Source organism: Bos grunniens, chromosome 13 (genome assembly GCF_055505025.1).
Source record: "Bos grunniens cultivar Pamir isolate PY7600 chromosome 13, Bosgru_T2T1.0, whole genome shotgun sequence".
Classification (NCBI taxonomy): Eukaryota; Metazoa; Chordata; class Mammalia; order Artiodactyla; family Bovidae; genus Bos; species Bos grunniens.
The window spans coordinates 41,460,754-41,480,095 of record NC_141177.1 but is presented as its reverse complement, the minus strand read 5'-3'; the positions used below and the strand labels follow the sequence as shown (position 1 = coordinate 41,480,095).

At 46.9% G+C, this 19,342-nt stretch overlaps 1 protein-coding gene and 1 long non-coding RNA gene across 5 annotated transcripts in view; one reads left to right on the top strand and one right to left on the bottom strand.

Moving 5' to 3' along the window:
- The window catches only part of NAPB (NSF attachment protein beta), a 38,063-nt gene extending 27,516 nt beyond the window's left edge, over nucleotides 1-10,547 (bottom strand). The window contains exon 1 of one of the 3 annotated variants that reach the window (XM_086333671.1): nucleotides 10,264-10,547. Coding sequence is in view for 1 of the 3 variants with exons in the window: in XM_086333670.1 (XP_086189796.1) it covers nucleotides 10,264-10,361 (98 nt within the window). In the remaining 2 variants the exon portion in view is untranslated. Of the gene's footprint in view, nucleotides 1-9,484; nucleotides 9,737-10,263 lie in introns of those variants that run through there. The other 2 variants (XM_086333670.1, XM_086333672.1) reach the window with 2 other exon arrangements.
- Nucleotides 10,532-18,515, top strand: LOC147360847 (uncharacterized). 2 transcript variants are annotated; one of them, XR_015139440.1, is made up of 2 exons: nucleotides 10,532-10,811; nucleotides 17,536-18,515. It is a non-coding gene; the product is annotated as an uncharacterized LOC147360847 (long non-coding RNA). The 2 variants fall into 2 exon arrangements; XR_015139441.1 differs by lacking the exon at nucleotides 10,532-10,811 and adding an exon at nucleotides 16,170-17,338.
- Nucleotides 18,516-19,342: the final 827 nt, after the last annotated feature.

The following is a 19,342-nucleotide window of genomic DNA, read 5'->3' as shown; positions in this document are numbered from 1 at the left end:
CAGCCATCTTTATAAAGCAAAAATCACAGGAACCCTGAAAGCCAAAATAATCTTGAAAAAGAACAAACTGGAGGGCTCACACTTCCTGATTTCAAAAGTTACTGCAAAGCTATAGTAATCAAAACAATGTGGTACTGGCAATACAGACAGACATACAGACCAGGGGACTAGAAAGAAAGCTCATGAACAAATCTTTGCTTTTATGGTCAAATGATTTTCAACAAAGGTGTCAAATATTCAACAAGGAATAGACAGTCTTTTCAACAAACTGTGCTGGGAAAATCAAATACTGACTTGCCAAAGGATGAAGCTGGAGCCTTACATACGGTGGTGGTGGTGGATTAGTCGCTAAGTCGTGTCTGACTCTTGCCACCCCATGGACTGTATGCAGCCCACTAGGCACCTCTGTTCATGAGATTTCCCAGGCAAGAGTGCTGGAGTGGGTTACCATTTTTTTTCCCAGGGGAATTCCCCACCCAGGAATCGAACCCAGATCTCCCACTGTGCAGGCAGATTCTTTACTGACTGAGCTATGAGGGAAGCTCCAGCCTTATGCATAGCCTTACACGAAAATTAACTCAAAATGGATCAAGGACCTAAATGTGACATTTAAAACAGCAAAAACTTTTAAAAGAAAACAGAGCAAAAGCTTCATGACACTACATTTGCCAATGGTATCTTGGATATGACACTAAAGGCACAGGTTAAAAAAAAAACAGACAAATTGAACTCCATGAAAATTAAAAAAAAAAAAAACTGTGCATCACAGACACTATTCAGAGAGTAGAAAGGCCTCATACAGAATGGGAGAAAATATCCTCAAATCACATACCCAATAAGGGATTAACATCAAGAATATACAGCAAACTCCTAAAACTCAATAACAACAACAAAAAAGTCAATTTAAAAATGGATAGCCAACAGGAATTTGCTGTATAGCTCAGTAAACTCAAACAGGGGCTCTGTATCAACCTAGAGGGGTTGGATGGGAAGGGAGATGGGAGGGAGTTTCAAAAGGGAGGGGTTATATGTATACCTATGGCTGATTCATGTTGAAGTTTGACAGAAAACAGCAAAATTCTATAAAGTAATTATCCTTCAATAAAAAATAAATTAATTAAAAAAAAAAGGACAAAGGACTTGAATAGACATTTCTCCAAAGGACATATATGAATGGCCAATAGGCATATGAAAAGATGCTCAACATTATTAATAATTAGGGAAATGCAAATCAAAGCTACAATGAGATATAACCTCAGAACTGTTAGAATGCACATTATTTATAAAATACCAAGTGCTGGAAGGAAGCATGTAAAGAAATTAGAATCTGTGTGCATTGCTGATAGGAATGTAAAATGGTACAACCGCTGTGGACAACAGTATGGCAGTTCCTCAAAAAATTAAAAATGGGATTACTACATAATCCAGCAATTTCATTTTGGGGCATGTACATGAGAGAATGAAAAGCAGGCTCTCGAAGAGATACCTGTACAAGCATATTCATGGGTGAAACGAATGATCTCCTTAAAAATACAATTTACCAAAACTAACCTCAGTAGAGATAGGAAGTTTAAACATTTAAACATTTCCAGGGGAAAAAGAAAAGTATCAAGGAAATTAACACCAAAAAGCCCAACATGACTTCCCTTAAGAGGATTCGATTTAAAAATGCAGAGACCAGAGCATGGAGAAAAATAAAAAATAAAAACTTACAAATTGTTTTTATGAGGCCCCTGTGACATCAGTGCTTCAGCTGAAAAAGACTACACACATACACACACTGCAAATAAAAGAACTTGAAATAATTTAAAACAGTATCCAACGGCCCATTACAAAATTCATACATTATAATTCAGGGGGTTATTCAAGGGATGCCAGGACAGTTCAGTATGAGGATATCCCTTGGTTAATGTACTAATAACTAAAGGAAAAAAGTCATGCTTACCTCACAGTTATTGAAAAGGCCTTAAAATATAAGTCCTTCATTCAATCCATAATGAAAACACCCATTAAAACCAGAATTGGCAGATATCTCCTTACTGTGAAAAACATGTATTTTAATCCAATAAAGTACTGATCTATTAACTTGTTAGATTTTAATTAAATTAACATTCCTAAGATAAGTTCTATTAATATTCAAATACAGGCATGATTAACATTCTGAAATTCTGCTTACAAAATCTCCTTACTGTGAACTCCTACATATCACTTACCAAAAATTCTTAAGATACAAAAGTCTTGCTGATTTTATACAGTGATCAAATGAACTCAAAGTGAAAGCATAAAAATGAATTATAAAGTCTCCTGAGAACACTATATACATGGACATCACCAGATGGTCAACACCGAAATCAGATTGATTATATTCTCTGCAGCCAAAGATGGAGAAGCTCTATACAGTCAGCAAAAACAAGACCAGGAGCTGACTGTGGTTCAGATCATGAACTCCTTATTGCCAAATTCAGACTTAAATTGAAGAAAGTAGGGAAAACCACTAGACCATTCGGGTATGACCTAAATCAAATCCCTTATGATTATACAGTGGAAGTGAGAAATAGATTTAAGGGCCTAGATCTGCTAGAGGGCCTGATGAACTATGGAATGAGGTTCGTGACATTGTACAGGAGACAGGAATCAAGACCATCCCCATGGAAAAGAAATGCAAAAAAGCAAAATGGCTGTCTGGGGAGGCCTTACAAATAGCTGTGAAAAGAAGAGAAGCGAAAAGCAAAGGAGAAAAGGAAAGATATAAACATCTGAATGCAGAGTTCCAAAGAATAGCAAGAAGAGATAAGAAAGCCTTCTTCAGTGATCAATGCAAAGAAATAGAGGAAAACAACAGAATGGGAAAGACTAGGGATCTCTTCAAGAAAATCAGAGATACCAAAAGAACATTTCATGCAAAGATGAGCTCGATAAAGGACAGAAATGGTATGGACCTAACAGAAGCAGAAGATATTAAGAAGAGATGGCAAGAATACACAGAAGAACTATACAAAAAAGATCTTCACGACCCAGATAATCACGATGGTGTGATCACTCATCTAGAGCCAGACATCCTGGAATGTGAAGTCAAGTGGGCCTTAGAAAGCATCACTACGAACAAAGCTAGTGGAGGTGATGGAATTCCAGTTGAGCTATTCCACATCCTAAAAGATGATGCTCTGAAAGTGCTGCACTCAATATGCCAGCAAATTTGGAAAACTCAGCAGTGGCCACAGGCCTGGAAAAGGTCAGTTTTCATTCCAATCCCAAAGAAAGGCAATGCCAAAGAATGCTCAAACTACTGCACAATTGCACTCATCTCACACGCTAGTAAAGTAATCCTCAAAATTCTCCAAGCCAGGCTTCAGCAATATGTGAACTGTGAACTTCCTGATGTTCAAGCTGGTTTTAGAAAAGGCAGAGGAACCAGAGATCAAATTGCCAACATCTGCTGGATCATGGAAAAACCAAGAGAGTTCCAGAAAAACATCTATTTTTGCTTTATTGACTATGCCAAAGCCTTTGACTGTGTGGATCACAATCAACTGTGGAAAATTCTGAAAGAGATGGGAATACCAGACCACCTGATCTGCCTCTTGAGAAGTTTGTATGCAGGTCAGGAAGCAACAGTTAGAACTGGACATGGAACAATAGACTGGTTCCAAATAGGAAAAGGAGTTCGTCAAGGCTGTATATTGTCACCCTGCTTATTTAACTTATATGCAGAGTACATCATGAGAAACGCTGGACTGGAAGAAGCACAAGCTGGAATCAAGATTGCCGGGAGAAATATCAATAACCTCAGATGTGCAGATGACACCACCCTTATGGCAGAAAGTGAAGAGGAACTAAAAAGCCTCTTGATGAAAGTGAAAGTGGAGAGTGAAAAAGTTGGCTTAAAGCTCAACATTCAGAAAATGAAGATCATGGCATCCGGTCCCACCACTTCATGGGAAATAGATGGGGAAACAGTGGAAACAGTGTCAGACTTTATTTTTCTGGGCTTCAAAATCACTGCAGATGGTGATTACAGTCATGAAATTAAAAGACGCTTACTCCTTGGAAGGAAAGTTATGACCAACCTAGATAGCATATTCAGAAGCAGAGACGTTACTTTGCCAACAAAGGTTCGTCTAGTCAAGGCTATGGTTTTTCCTGTGGTCATGTATGGATGTGAGAGTTGGACTGTGAAGAAGGCTGAGCGCAGAAGAATTGATGCTTTTGAACTGTGGTGTTGGAGAAGACTCTTGAGAGTCCCCTGGACTGCAAGGAGATCCAACCAGTCCATTCTGAAGGAGATCAGCCCTGGGATTTCTTTGGAAGGAATGATGCTAAAGCTGAAACTCCAGTACTGTGGCCATCTCATGCGAAGAGTTGACTCACTGGAAAAGACTCTGATGCTGGGAGGGATTGGGGGCAGGAGGAGAAGTGGATGACAGAGGATGAGATGGCTGGATGGCATCACTGACTCGATGGACGTGAGTCTGAGTGAACTCCGGGAGTTGGTGATGGACAGGGAGGCCTGGCGTGCTGTGATTCATGGGGTCGCAGAGTGGGACACGACTGAGCGACTGATCTGATCTGATAACTAGGATGATCCTCTGTCCTGGTTGCAGGGACACTCCCGGTTTATACCCATCTTCTTGGCATCTCAAAAATATCCCAGTTTGAACACTACCTTCACGGTCACTCTATAACTCAGAGATACAGGGAAATATCTGAAAAAAGTTTAAAGTAGAATTATATAAAGCTTAAATGCTATTTACATATAAAAGATCGTATTTAGAGATTGAGAAATCACAAAAATCAGGAGGTGAAGAAGATGCACTGTCACGTAAGCCATGCTACCTTCTTCATTTTCAGCAGAATCAACAAACATTATCTAAAATTAGTAAGGTAGCAAAAGTATTCTAAAATTATTTAGAATCATGGTAGCAACCATCAGAAGAATCAAAAGGAAAGTTAAAAACAGTTACCTCTGCTGAGTAAGATTGAGGAGCATGAGGATTCAGGGAAAACTCTACTTTTCAACTAAAACCGTCCTGTACTCCTTGCCGTTTCCTACCATAGGTAGCTGCTATGTTTACAACGAACAAGTATTGAAGGAAACACAGAAGAAAGAAACATGGACTCCCCTTCACTTTGTTACCTTTGCTCTTCAAACTAAATGAAAGAGCACAAGAAAACAAATCAGCATCTGTAAGGCATTCACCGGAGACCCCTGAAGTCCCAGGGAGGTGCTGGGCCACAGCCACCAAACAAGGTAGACCCCCAGGACCTTACACCCTCGAGCCGCAGGGCAGCACAGTCCTGGTCCTCCCTACCACTGGTAAAGGACTCTGCACCTCACAGGGCTCACAGAAATGAGAGAATACAGTGAACACTGCAAAAACGCAAACAGAAAAAGGCCAATCGTGATTATCATTTCATATACGAAATAACTTGACACTAAAAATCAAAAAACCAAATGATTGTAATACAGCTCTGTGCAGCACCTATTCAATCCTTACAGCTCTGACAAGTAAATTCTTTCCCTCTGCCCATGTGAAAGCTAAAAAAAAAAAAAAACAGAAGCTCTGAGTACGATTTGCTTGGCCAGGGTCACCAAGCCAGTAAACCAGAATCTGTATTTGGCCTTATATATATACATAAACACACACACACACACACACACACACACAGAGTGTGTGTACATATTACTACGGCTCACATATACATTACATAATACATAACAGGTTATTCTGTTATTACATAAAATTATAAGAAATATAACATACATACTTCTTACACTATACCACCTGTCTCTAAATCTAAGCTTAATAATAAATTTTTTTTTAAAGTTCAATCTGCATCTGAATATCTACTATAACTGAGGTGGACCTAAATGCTTTACAAATGCCATCATATGTCCCATCATAATTTGGCAAAATTTAAACACAGTCTTTGCCAAAATAAAGCTGAGTGAAAAATACTGATAATTAATGGCCCACAATGCTTAAGAAATACTCCCAATTTTCACAAGTAGCTAAGAAATATAGATTCAGTTATTTCTGAGCAAACCTATAAGAGGCTTCCCAGATGGCACAGTGGTAAACAATCTGCCTGCCAATGCATGAGACATGGGTCTGATCCTTGGGTGGGGAAGATCCCCTGGAGTAGGAAATGGCAACTCATTCCCATATTCTTGCCTGGAAAATTCCATGGAGCCTGGTGGGCCACAGTACAGGAGATCACAAAGAGTCAGACATGACTGAGCATGCACACAACCCTATAGGGCCTTTCATTAAATTTACTTTGACACTGCCAGATTTATAGCTCTTTAATGGCACTCCACTCCAGTACTCTTGCCTGGAAAATTCCATGGATGGAGGGGCCTGGTGGGCTGCAGTCCATGGGGTCGCTGAGGGTCGGACACGACTGAGCGACTTCACTTTCACTTTTCACTTTCATGCATTGGAGAAGGAAATGGCAACCCACTCCAGTTTTCTTGCCTGGAAAATCCCAGAGACGGAGGAGCCTGGTAGGAAGCCATCTATGGGGTCACAGAGAGTCGGACACGACTGAAGTGACTTAGCAGTAGCACACGCTTTGAGCCTGGGGAACATTCAAGAGCATGGGAAGATAGGGTTAACCACCCAGAACCTGCTCCCACAGTCAGTCTTAAGCCACTCTCCTCCACAGGCAGTGTTCCCCACTGTGGTCTCCTATAACAGGATGGCACAGACAGTACAGGCTGTAGAAATGCAAAGCCATCTTGCTGTCAGACCTAGGTCGGCTGACCATCAGTTCATTAATATGGTAAACTAAAATTTGACGTTAACTACAAAATTCAATAGCTCATCTTTGGAAACAAAATCAAAGCACAGCCCCTTCAGTGGCAATTTTGCTACACTAAGCTAAGCCAGTGAAGGAGTTAAGTTTTAACTGAATTCCAGGACTCCAAGAACACATCACTGTTGATCTGTCAGTCAAGCAGAAAGACTGACCATCATGACAGTGGTTTCTTGTGATGGCTCAGCAGGTCCTTTCCTGCAGGGTACTGTGGGAAAGACCTGCGAGGAACACGGACATCTCGCAGGGGAGCCTGAACTTGTGCCTTACGTACAGAAGAATGCGTGATTGACTTCTTCATATTTTTGGCTAATTTTACTGAAAGCAACAAAAAGGAACAGCCACAGAAGAGCAGTGAGAAGGCGGCATGGCCACAGAACTAGCACAGTGTGTGGATCGACACTGAGCAAAGGGGATCCACTCTTACACAGGTTTTAATCTGCAGTTGGGTTAAGCAGCCCCAGGCGTGAAACATTTGCAGTAAAGTAGGTTGAGCGCCTGTAACGGCCACCAGCACCCCAAACAGCATCACCTGTCCCCAGTAAAGTTCTGTCAGCTCTTACACAGGTGGGCTCAGTGACACCAATATGTGGGTATGTGCTGTTAACTTAGGAGTCTGACATGCAGATGGACTGCACTGTGGTTTAAATAAAGGGAAACAAGTAGAGGGGAAAATTCTCTGGCTAAGGGAGCTAGGGCAGGGAGGATTAACAAAGGTATCCTAGCCCAGAAAGCTGAAGACAGGTGTAAGTTATGCCCAACGTAAGGTAAGATTCTGAACGCCTAAAACTGACACAGAATCTGTCTTCCCATTGTCAGTGACAGAGAAACTAGATCTAGCTGTTGGCTTCAAAGAATTATGTAACGCTATTAAAGCTCAAAGAACTCTGAGTACCCTTCTTCCCCAAGCTTTTCCGGAGACAAGCATTACTACACAGTCCTCCACAGTATAAATAACACTTAGGTGGTGCAAAGCTCTTTCAAATATTGATATTTTACTTCATTAAAAGCCCAAGGATGCAGTCCAAAAAGTCTCTGACTCTGAAATCCTGGCAAAGTCAGCTTCATCTGCTTGGTTCTCTGTTTCCTTGATAAATAACCGGGCCTGATAATTCTGATGAAGATGCTAATTAATAATCCTCATCTTTAAGACTAAACATTTTACAAGCATATATTCATGGAACCTTCACTCACTTCTCTTACACTCGTCTTACAGCACAGGAAACTGAGGCACGGAAGGGCTAAGGAACTTGCCCCTGGTCCCAGAGCAAGGACAGTGCACCGACATGTTGGATCCGCATCAGTCCTAAGATGCAATGACTTCCGTGCAAACTGAGGCTGAATGCTGAGGATGAAGTCTTCCTACAGTGCTCCACAACAAAACAGGTGATCAAGAAGGGAAAAAAAAAAAAAAAAGACGTTTCTCTAAAGACAAAATGCATTTCTAAAATCCTTTTAGGATTACTGGTTCAAGATGTGGTCAAATTTCACAAGAAGCACAACGCAACACCTCTTCATCAAAAGGAGCCAGCAGGAGCATCCCTCTGAGAATCATCAAGTGCTGTCAGGCGCTTTTTTCTCTGCCGATTACAGATTCTCTTCCAGGGATGCGAATCTGGACTGGAAATGCTGTGCCATTAAGATCACCTCCCAGCTCCAGGTGCTATGACATTAAATTTTACTGGAATAAACTGTAATTGTTTTGTGAACCAGAGAAAGGAGTTACCGCTTGGTGTTAAGGTTAGGTATAAGACAGGGTTCCTTATAGTACTGTCATAACTTTTAAAGGAGTACAAATTTGCAATTCATGGCTATACTCTAAACCATACATCACATGATAAATTTAGAAACCACCAGGGATAAATGCCTTGGAGAAGGCAATGGCAACCCACTCCAATACTCCTGCCTGGAAAATCCCCTGGATGCAGGAGCCTGGTAGGCTGCAGTCCATGGGGTCACTAGGAGTCGGGCAGAACTGAGTGACTTCACTTTCACTTTTCACTTTCATGCACTGGAGAAGGAAATGGCAACCCACTCCAGTATTCTTGCCTGGAGAATCCCAGGGATGGGGGAGCCTGGTGGGCTGCCGTCTGTGGGGTCGCTCAGAGTCGGACACGACTGAAACGACTTAGCAGCAGCAGCAGGGATAAACGCCTAGAGAGGTTCTTGAAGGCAGGAACCGTTACCTTTCTGCATCTTTGCGTCGTATATTACGCGCACTGCATGAAACCTGCATTTAAGCGTTTCCTGGAGATTATCAACACTGGTAAAATATCACAACTCAAACAACGAAGGTGGCAAAACAAGGAGATTCCAAGCTGAATTTGCAAATGCTCTGGGTGTTGGCCAAGGGCCTTTCGCTTTCATAAGAAAATACGGAAAACCACCAGGAATTTTCTGCCTCCTTCATCCTAAACAGCTGAATCATTCACCAACTCAACCAGCCAGAATTCTTCCAAGAAATGTCAGTGCAGGCTCTGCTTTTTGGGAAGTCCGAATTTAAGACCTTCCGTAGGAGGGGGCAGAAGAATTACAGGAAATGAACGGGATTTCCAAGAGACCCAGACTTCGAGGAGCTGCGTTATCCCTAAACCAACCGGAGACCCTGGTTATCACATCAATCTCTGGCGAAGCAATGGCACCGGGTTGAGAGCACGTCCTCACTCACCCCACGGCTATTACCGGTGTGCTTGGCGCAAGGCGCAAGGCGCGCGGGCACAGGGCGGCGGACTGCGGGCCTGGAGCCCGAGCAGAGGTCTGGGGCCCGCCTCTCCCCGGAGCCTCACGCCCACGCGGGACTCCCGAGAGGGGCGGGCCGAGTCCAGGCGAAACAGCAAACCGGTGTGGCCGCCGCGGCGTCACGCACACTGGTGCTCGGCCAGTGGGACCCGCCACCCGCGCGGGGTGTAGGTGGGCCCCCTCCGAGGGTCATAGAAGATCTCGGAAGGGCATGTGGGGGGCCCTGGGGTCGTCCTGAAGGGTTCTAATGGGCGCGTGGGGCTCCGGAGATTCTAGGGGGTCCCTGGAGGCAAGGTGGGAGGTTCCGGGGATTCTAGGGGGTTCCTGGAAGCAAGGTGGGGGGCTCTGGGGATTCTAGGGGGTCCCTGAAGGCAAGATGGGGGGCTCCGAGGGCCCTCCGAGGGTCCTAGGGCCATCCCTGGAAGGGTGTGGGGGCTTCGGGGATCCTAGAGGATCCCTGGAGGGCGTGGGGGGTGCTCCGGGGATTCTAGGGAGTCCCTGGAGGCAAGGTGGGGGGCTTTTGGTATCCTAGGGGATCCCTGGAGGGCGTGGGGAGCCCTGCAGCGTCCTGGGGACCCCAGGGGGCTCCGGGGAGACTTAGGGGACTTTCTGGAGGGTGTGTAGGGATTAGAGGGGCCCCGGGGCGCTCTGGGGGCCGCCGGGCAGGGACGGAAACCCTCCCCGGGGCACGCGCAGTCCGGCGCTCACCCAAACAGCCCTCGGAGGAAGGAGTGGGAGGCCTTGACTCGCTTCTCGGCCTCGGCCATCAGCTGCACCGCCTCTCTCTCCTTCCCCGCGTTGTCCATGTTGCCGGCCTCACTCCCCGCCACAACCTCCTCAGCAGGCCGGACGCGCCGCCCGCACCTCCAAGTCCTCTCTCAGCGGCTTGGCGCAGAGGCGCGGCGCGCGACCTCTCGGGAGCTGTAGTCCAGGCAGTGCCACGGCCGTCCTCTCTCAGCGCCCGGGCGCAGAGGCGCGGCGCGCAGCCTATCGGGAGTTGTAGTCCGCGCTCGGCCCGCGGGAGCCTGCGAGACGTCCGCTCTCGTTTCCTGAAGGGCGCAGAGCCGGCGGGCAGCTGGATCCTGGAGACAGGTGCCTGAGAGCGTATGGCCTTTAAAGATGCGGGAGATGGAAAAGGGCCCGCGGCTTCCAGGGAAGACGGCCTGAAACGGCAGCATCCCGTTGCATCAGGAGTTCCTGCCCAGCACGACCGACCGTGGCCAGGGGTTGGTCCGGGGCGCGGGATAACGGAGCGGGTGAGGACACGGCGGGTGCCCGGGTGCCCGCAGGAAACCTCGACCGCACGCGAACTCCGCTAGCGATGCAGGGCGGCCAGGGGAAACGGGCCCTAACCCTGCGAGGGTCACGCGCCCACCGCTCAGCTCCAGAGAGGACCCAGTTTATCTGAAGAGCCAGGCAGTTAAGAAGGAAGCATTTGCCCCAAGACAAATTCAAAGTTGGTTTTCGGTCTCCATGTGAATGTTTGTTTTCTTCCTTGGTTACCGAAGACTTCCATATATAGGATCTGTGCATAGTCCTCTATTGACTGAATTCTTTTCAATGGACGCGAGCCATTGAGCTCTCTTATTCTTGACATAATGCTGGCCATAGTGTGAAATGGATTTCTTAGGACACAGTTCTGCCTGCCAGGACGACGTCTATTCTCCTAGGAGAAGTATTCATAGACAGACGCTCTCCTGTGCCAGTGATTTCCCGGCCTGTCCCAGAGGGAGTTATTCTGTAATGCAAAGTCTAGACCATTTATATTTGGGAATACTAAAGCAAAGGTAGTGATGCAATTATGAAAGTCACTACCAAAGGAGAACTTGTGACAGCTTCAAACTATTAATACATACACTGTGGGCTCTGGCACACAAAATACATCTAAGAAAATGAAGCCTGTCTTGACAGAGCAAGGCAAACGGGGTCAAACTCCTAGAAAGAAAGGTCACTAAAGCATACGTCACAGAGTTCCTACAGTGCAGGCACTTCAGAGGCAGAAGGAAGCCTTAGATTCTCAGGTGAAGTTTATTTATTTTCACTACATCCATTATTCTGACTTCAAAAAACTAATTTGGAGCAGAATTGGGAAAGGAGGAGGCAGGAAATTAGAGGCAGTACTCAATAAAGGAGTAAAGAGAAAAACTGCAAAAAGTGGGCATGAGCATCTAAGAAGCAGAGCAGCCTCTGTGGATTTGGTGGCGGGACCAACCTAGAAGCTCCAAGGGCAGCATCAGCGTGTTGATTAAAGCAGTTCCCAAAGGATGTTCAAGAAATACCGATCCCTAACCCCCTAGCTCTCTGTGTTGGCATCTCCTGAAGCTGGAGTCTAAGAAGTGTATGTTTAAGAAACACGTAGGAAATGGATTGGAGAGGAGTGGGATGAACTGTGAGATTGGGATTGATGCATGTGCACTGCTGTGTGTAAAACAGGTAGCAGGAAGCTGCTGTATAACACAAGGAGCTCAGCTTGGGGCTCTAAGACAGCCTAGATGGATGGGATGCAGAGGGTGGGAGGGAGGCCCAAGAGGGAGGGGATATATGTATACAGCTAGCTCATTCACTTTGTTGTACAGCAGAAACTGACACAACATTGTAGAACAACTGTATGCCTATAAAAAAAGAAAGAACATGACTATTCTAGAGCGTCCAATTCATGCCCCGAATGTAACATAGCAGTTCACCATTGTGGCATATTTGAGTTTTGTCACATTTGGCTGTTACCAAAATACTCAAGTCCATCCCAAGATGCAAGAAAGGCTTTCCCAGAAGCAATCACATGGACCTGGCTGCTCTAGGGTGTGAGGTCTCTTCCCCTCCACGCTCTGCACAGGTGACAGGATCAGGAAATGTGTGATGCTTGTTGCCCACGGATTCCATACTTGCTGCTGTGCCTACTCCCTAACATCTATTTGTAACCAAATCAATACCAGGGTACTTTTGCAGTCATTTGTGGACATGGGCAGAGCAGGAGACCTTGGCATGCCCGATGCTCACGAGGACTAGACCATGCTGCTCTCTTGTTACAAATCAATGTCCTTCTCGTCGTTTATTTAGTGCCATGTTTTCCCCACTTTGTACTTTCTGTTGGTGATTTCACTATTTAAACTGTCCCCCAAGCACCATGCTGAAGTGCTGTCTAATGTCTTCAAGGGAGAAGGCTGGACTGTGCCCTCCAGAGAAAACACGTGTGTTGGATGAGCTTCATTCAGGCATGAGTTGTGGGGCTGTGGGCTGTGAGTCCATGTTAACAAGTCACTAAGATGTCAAATCAAATGAAATATGTTGTGTGCAAGAAGGTTACATGCTGATGGGTGACCAACACGGGAAGCAAATCTGCATTTCCCTGGGGGTTGAAAGGTGGGGCAGGATGATGGTTCAATCTTTGTTAATTCAGGATCTCTACTGACTTTGCAGAACTACCTCTAAGGGTGAGAATCGACCACTTTGGGAGGGTGTCTGGTAGACAATGAAGTCAAATCAGGGAATCTCTCCTCCCATTCCCCAAAACAAATGGACAAAAAAAATTTAAAAATCCAGCAACTCTTCCCGAGAATGAAAGTAGGGAAACCTCTCCATGTCAGACCACCTTACCCCCAGCCCCACTCACCAGCCGCCTCGTGGTGCTGTCTGCTCTGTGGTTCTGACCTGTACGGACTACATCCATGGGGCCATGACCTCTGACTTCCTGTTGTGTTTGGCCAAAAGATGCCCAACCAGAGGTGGAGGGCAGAAGGTAAGAAACATCATGGCAGTTTTCCCTGGTCTCCTGGTCAGGTGACCATCTGAGGCTCCCTTCAGATCAGATCAAATCAGTCGTTCAGTCGTGTCCGACTCTTTGTGACCCCATGAATCGAAGCACGCCAGGCCTCCCTGTCCATCACCAACTCCCGGATTTCACTCAGACTCATGTCCATTGAGTCAGTGATGCCATCCAGCCATCTCATCCTCTGTCGTCCCCTTCTCCTCCTGCCCCCAATCCCTCCCAGCATCAGAGTCTTTTCCAATGAGTCAACTCTTCGAATGAGGTGGCCAAAGCACTGGAGTTGGCTCCCTTCATCCTTCAGGAAATAATAGTCCTGTGCCCTGGGTTCCTTCACCCACAGCATTGCAGGTACCCCCATAAGTAAGCCCTCCTTTTGCTAGTGTGTCCTGCAGGGACCCAGATAGACATGCTCCCCAGGTTGTTGTCTGAAACCTTGAAACCCAGAACAGAAAAGGTCAGTGTGAGAAAGTACAATTTAGAGCCAGCCTCACTTTATGAACATGGATACAAAAATTCTAAACAAACATTAGTAAAGACACCATGCAAAAAAAAAAAGAAAATCTTGATAGTTATGGACATAAATGGAGAAGGCAATGGCACCCCACTCCAGCACTCTTGCCTGGAAAATCCCATGGACGGAGGAGCCTGGTGGGCCGCAGTCCATGGCGTCACTAAGAGTCGGACAGGACTGAGCGACTTCACTTTCACTTTTCACTTTCATGCATTGGAGAAGGAAATGGCAACCCACTCCAGTGTTCTTGCCTGGGGAATCCTAGGGACGGGGGAGCCTGGTGGGCTGCCGTCTATGGGGTCGCACAGAGTCGGACATGACTGAAGTGACTTAGCAGTAGCAGCATCGGCATGGACATAAATATGAAATGCTAAACTTTAAAACTTTAAGAAGTTTTAAGTGAAAATACAGGAAAATAGTTTTATGACCTTAATTTCCTAAATAGACATCAGAACTGCAAAATGTAAGAGAAAAAATTGATACATTCACTCCATTAAGGACTCCTCTATCGCTCAAACAGGAAAGAATCTGGCTGCAATGCAGGAGCCCAGGGTTCGATCCCTGGGTCGGGAAGGCCCTCTGGAGAAGGGAATAGCAATCCATTCCAGTATTCTTTACTGGAGAATCCCATGGACAGAGAGAAGCGTGGCTGGCTACATTCCGTGGGGTCACAAAGAGTCGGACAAGACTGAGTGACTAACACACACACACACACACACACACACACATCATTAACAGTAAAGATGTATTTTTACCAACTTAGCATAGCTCAAACAGAAAGAGGAAACCACAACCCAGAAAAGGATATTTGCAGCACACCTACCCACAAATCATTAAGGATAAAGAAATTCTACAGATCAGTGGAAGACCGACAACCAAATAGAAAACACGGGCAAAGGACTTGAAGACTTGAAGGTTACAGCAGCAAAGTCTGGATCCTCTTCAGCTTCTGCTGCTGTTTGCCTGGGGAGAATGGAGGTATGTTCACAGAAAACCAGGCGACGGCAGCCATTGGCCTTCAGGGCCTGGGTGCCCTTTGTTTTCAGGATGGGTCTTGACCACTATTTAAGTGACATAGCCTGCTTTGTTGGTGGTGTTCAGTCATTAAGTCATGTCCTACTCTTTGTGACCCCGTGAACTGCAGCACGCCAGGCTTCCTTATCCTTCGCTATAGCCTGCTTAGGAGCTGATAAACCAACATCACAGGATTATGGACACCATCTGTAGAAGGGTTGCATGAGGACAATGGCATGTGAAAAACCCACCACCCCAGGCCCACCACCCCAGAAGTCCCATGGAGACCTGGCCCTGTTACCTCTGACCTCCTGAGCCCCGTGGTTTCTTAGGTGTCTTAGTCTGGAAAGAGCAAATGTCCCCTGGGCCTTTTAGGGCGGTGCCTTGTCACGGCTGTCAGTCTGCTGCTGGCCTGCATGTGGGGGACCAGCAAGCCTCTGGCCAGGGTCAGCCACATCCTTCTGCCTCAGCCCAGGGACCAGGGCAGCCGCTGGCGGCCGGCAGTGCCTTCTATAGCCTCCATTGGGAGCGTTCTGGGCAGGCATTCATCCAGCCCGGGCTGCTCCTTGCTGGGCTTGCTTTGAAGGGCTTCTGGCAGGAGGACGAACCGCAAATTGATTGGCTTCCTGCCTGGGTTCTATCCAGGTCAGCAGCCAGGCCAGAGCAGGACTGTTTAGAGGACGAGGAGGAGCTTGTCAAACACAAACACAAACCAAACAAGAAGATGGTGGAAAGCAGAACCCAGAGGGGGCCAGCGTGTTGTTTGGAGGGGCTCATTTGTTCACCCAAAGTGAGGAGGGGAGGCTCGGGAGCAATGCAGGTGGCTAGGAGAGTGGAACACCGTGACCCATGTCCCAGCCCCAGGCCAGTCATTCCAGAGGGATGGAGGGGAGGAATGGCAGGCAGCCCAGGGCCGTTCCACCTGCCTCAGCTCCTTCTTGTGCAAACAGCCCCAGGCACTATGCCCGTACTTCTGTACCTTTTATGATTCAACATCCACAAGCTGTTTTACTATGACACTGACTTTACATACTACGAAGGTGAAGCTCGGCCAAGCAATAGTGGCGAGGCCTCCCCACCTCGACGCTCGGCTCCTGCTGGGCAGTGTCCCCCTCACAGTGGCCCAGGCCCCACCATGAGACCAGACCAACCGCCGCCCCATGGGATGTCTGCACCCAGCCTGGCCAGGCAGGAGTGCCCTCTACGTGCCTGCCTGCTCCCGAACAGCCTGTCCTGGAACCTGCCGGGCACCCTAGGGCTTCGGCTCTCACCAGCCATGTGACTCCCCCTGCCCCAGGACCCGCTCCACTTCGGGGACCAAAGGCAGCCCCACTTCAGATGTCTAGTCAGACCATAGCGCGATGAGCAGTGGTTTTGCCCAGCGTGGTCTATTCAGGCTGTGTCGCTGGATGTGATCAGGCCCCTTCCTCTGAACTTGTGGACTTGTCCAGGCTTCAGATTCCCCCTTACTCCCCTGCCACGGCCGTATCTGTTTTCACCCAACTGTCCCATGACCACACACAGCAACTGGGCCTCAGGCTTTCCCTTTCTGTGGGTTTTATGAGTCTCTGTTTTTCTTCTAGTTGTACCATGTTTCATGGACACGATGAGCCCCCGTTTCCCCTTATTTTATGGACATTAAATTGTTGCTTTTCCCCACAGCATGTTCCACCTTTCCCCCACAGCATGTTCCACCTTTCCCCCTATTCCATGGTCTTGACCAAGCCCTGGTTTCCCCTTCTACCATGGACAGGACCACCCCAGCTTCCCACTTATCACATGGACATGACTAAGCCCTCAACTTCTCCCTCAACTGTGGAAACAACCCATCTCAGCCCTCTGATTTGTGGATGGAACACTGCTGCCTGACTCGTCTTGCCCCAGGGATGTCGTCCAGTCCCTGTTCCTCACTTTCCGTGGACAGGACCGGGATGCTGTGTTCCCGTTGGTCCACGATCATGTCCTATCTCATCCTTACTCTTGGAAAGAACTAGAGCGCTGCTACTTCCTCATTTCACAGATGTGACCAAGGCTCTTGTTTTTCCCTTAGGCATAGACTTGATAAGGCCTCCTACTTCATCCCACTTCCTCCTTTTTCTTGGATATGTTCATTCTCCTTTTCCCTTTCCTGGCATTTGACCAGGGCCCCTGTTCTCCCCTTATTCCATGCATATAATCAGCCCACATTTCTTAAGCAGATCTATTTGGTATGTTTGTGGGTTTCCTAACACAGCCCATGGATATCACCTTCCCCTCCCCAGGTCCACAGACTGGTGGTATATCCAGGGTGGCTGTACATCTAGACGTCCGGGGCGGGCCGAGCTGGTCCAGGAGCTGGTCCAGGCCCAAGCACTCCCGCACATCACTCAGAATCCTTCTGTATCTGTTTCATGATTGCACACCTGCCATCCGGGCTCAAGTATTCTAAAGCTGCCACCTCCCCGAGCTGGACAAATCATGAAGCCATGGGGTCTGGGAGGACACCCTACCAGGTATAGTAAGACTTTCACACTGGAGGGTAGCCTAGATTCCAGGACACTTGGGGTCCAACGGGCCGTGGGCGTGTGTGTTCAGAGTAATGCAAGAATCACGGGAGAGGGTGTTCCTGCCTGGCTTGAGAACAGGTTCCTCCCTTCCTTGTCTCCACCCTGATCTGAGATGAGTCTTTTTCCCCGTTTTCATCTTATAGGTGAAGAATCTGAAGCTGAGGAGATGAACCAGCTCCCCTAGAACCCAGCAAAGACCCCAGCAGAGCCAATTACAAACATGGGTCTCCTTCACCATATCAAGCTGCTTCTCAATGACTAAGAACCTATGTATTTATTTTTGAACATTTTAATCTTTATTTTGAAGTCAGTTCAGACTTACTAAAGGTTACAGCAATAGCATCAAGTTCTCCCATCCCTGCATGCTAACATCCTGTGTTAAATCTAGGACGACGGTAGAAACCAAAGAGTTAACATTTGTATTCACAGAAGAAATGTTCACATATTGAAATAAGAGTTAGTCATTCGGGCTTATGTATGAAGTGAAGTGAAGTGAAGTCGCTCAGTCGTATCTGATTCTTTGCGACCCCATGGACTGTAGACCACCAGGCCCCTCCATCCATGGAATTTTCTAGGCAAGAGTACTGGAATGGTTGCCATTTTCTTCTCCACGGGATCTTCCCAACCCAGGGGATCAAACCCAGGTCTCCCGCATTGTAGGCAGACGCTTTACTGTCTGAGCCACCAGGGAATCCCTAGGCTTATATATGAGTTGTGTTGAATTTTATGCTAATTAAAACAGCCTGTTTGTGACCCATCAGACATACACTGTATATTTGCTTTAATCACTAAAGAAAAGGGCAGACTGTCCAGAAGTTTATAACATCTGAAGATAAGAGATAAATGCCTCCCTTCCTAGGATGCCGATGCTCAGACTCCTTGATGATAAGACTCCTCTCCCAGGGCCACCGGTGAACTGACTGTCTGTATACTCGCTGATCCAGTTTTTCTGAAACCCTGCAGGCATGTATCCCTGACTGGTTTGATGTTCTTTGTTCTAAAATGACATAAAACAGCTGACAGCCATGCTTCTTCCCAGAAGTTCCTAAGAGTCGTCTGAGTTATTGTGTCTCTGGCTATACTTCTCGGTTTGTCTCAAATAAAGCCCTTTTCTATCTCTGTTGCTGCTGCTGCTAAGTCACTTCATTCGTGTCTGACTCTGTGCGACCCCAGACGGCAGCCCATCAGGCTCCCCCGTCCCTGGGATTCTCCAGGCAAGGACACTGGAGTGGGTTGCCATTTCCTTCTCCAATGCATGAAAGTGAAAAGTGAAAGTGAAGTCGCTATGGGTTACTGGTTATTCGTGTCAACAGTTTTACGCTATTAGTCTACAGACTTTACCCACATTTCATACTTGTCCCACTAGCGTTGTCTGGAGCAGAATGCCATTCAGGATCCCACTTCAATGAGTGTTTTAAGCACAGGGAGCTCTTATGGGCTTATTGGTGCAGGTGATGGGGTTCAGGACAAGCTATCCCCAAATATGGCACCTTGGCCCAAAGACGGTCTTAAGCCAGAGGAGTCTGAAAAAATGGCAGAAGCAGGAAGGTCACTCTGACCTCCCCACTAGTCCTTCCTTCCTGAAGCAGGAGATAAATGTACCAAGTGAAACCATCCCCTCCCTGCACATGAGGACAGAGGTTGTCCTTGTAACCGGAGACGGGAACACAGAGCCAAGGAGGCTACGTAAACTAACCTGTTACCCCTTCACCATGGGGTACCCTGAACTCAACCCCTTCGTCTTGGCTACTTCACAGTTTTACTGTGTGTACAAGTTATGAAAGCTCCCTGCTCCGGTCACTTCTCTGGGTCTTCACTTTCTTGTGGAGGCTCCCAGGTACTCGTGAAAGCCCAGAAAGTTGGTAGCCTTTCTCCTGTTAATCTGGCTTCTGTCAGTTTAATTCTTAGGCCCAGACAGAAACCCAAAGAGTGGAGAGGAAATTTCCCCTC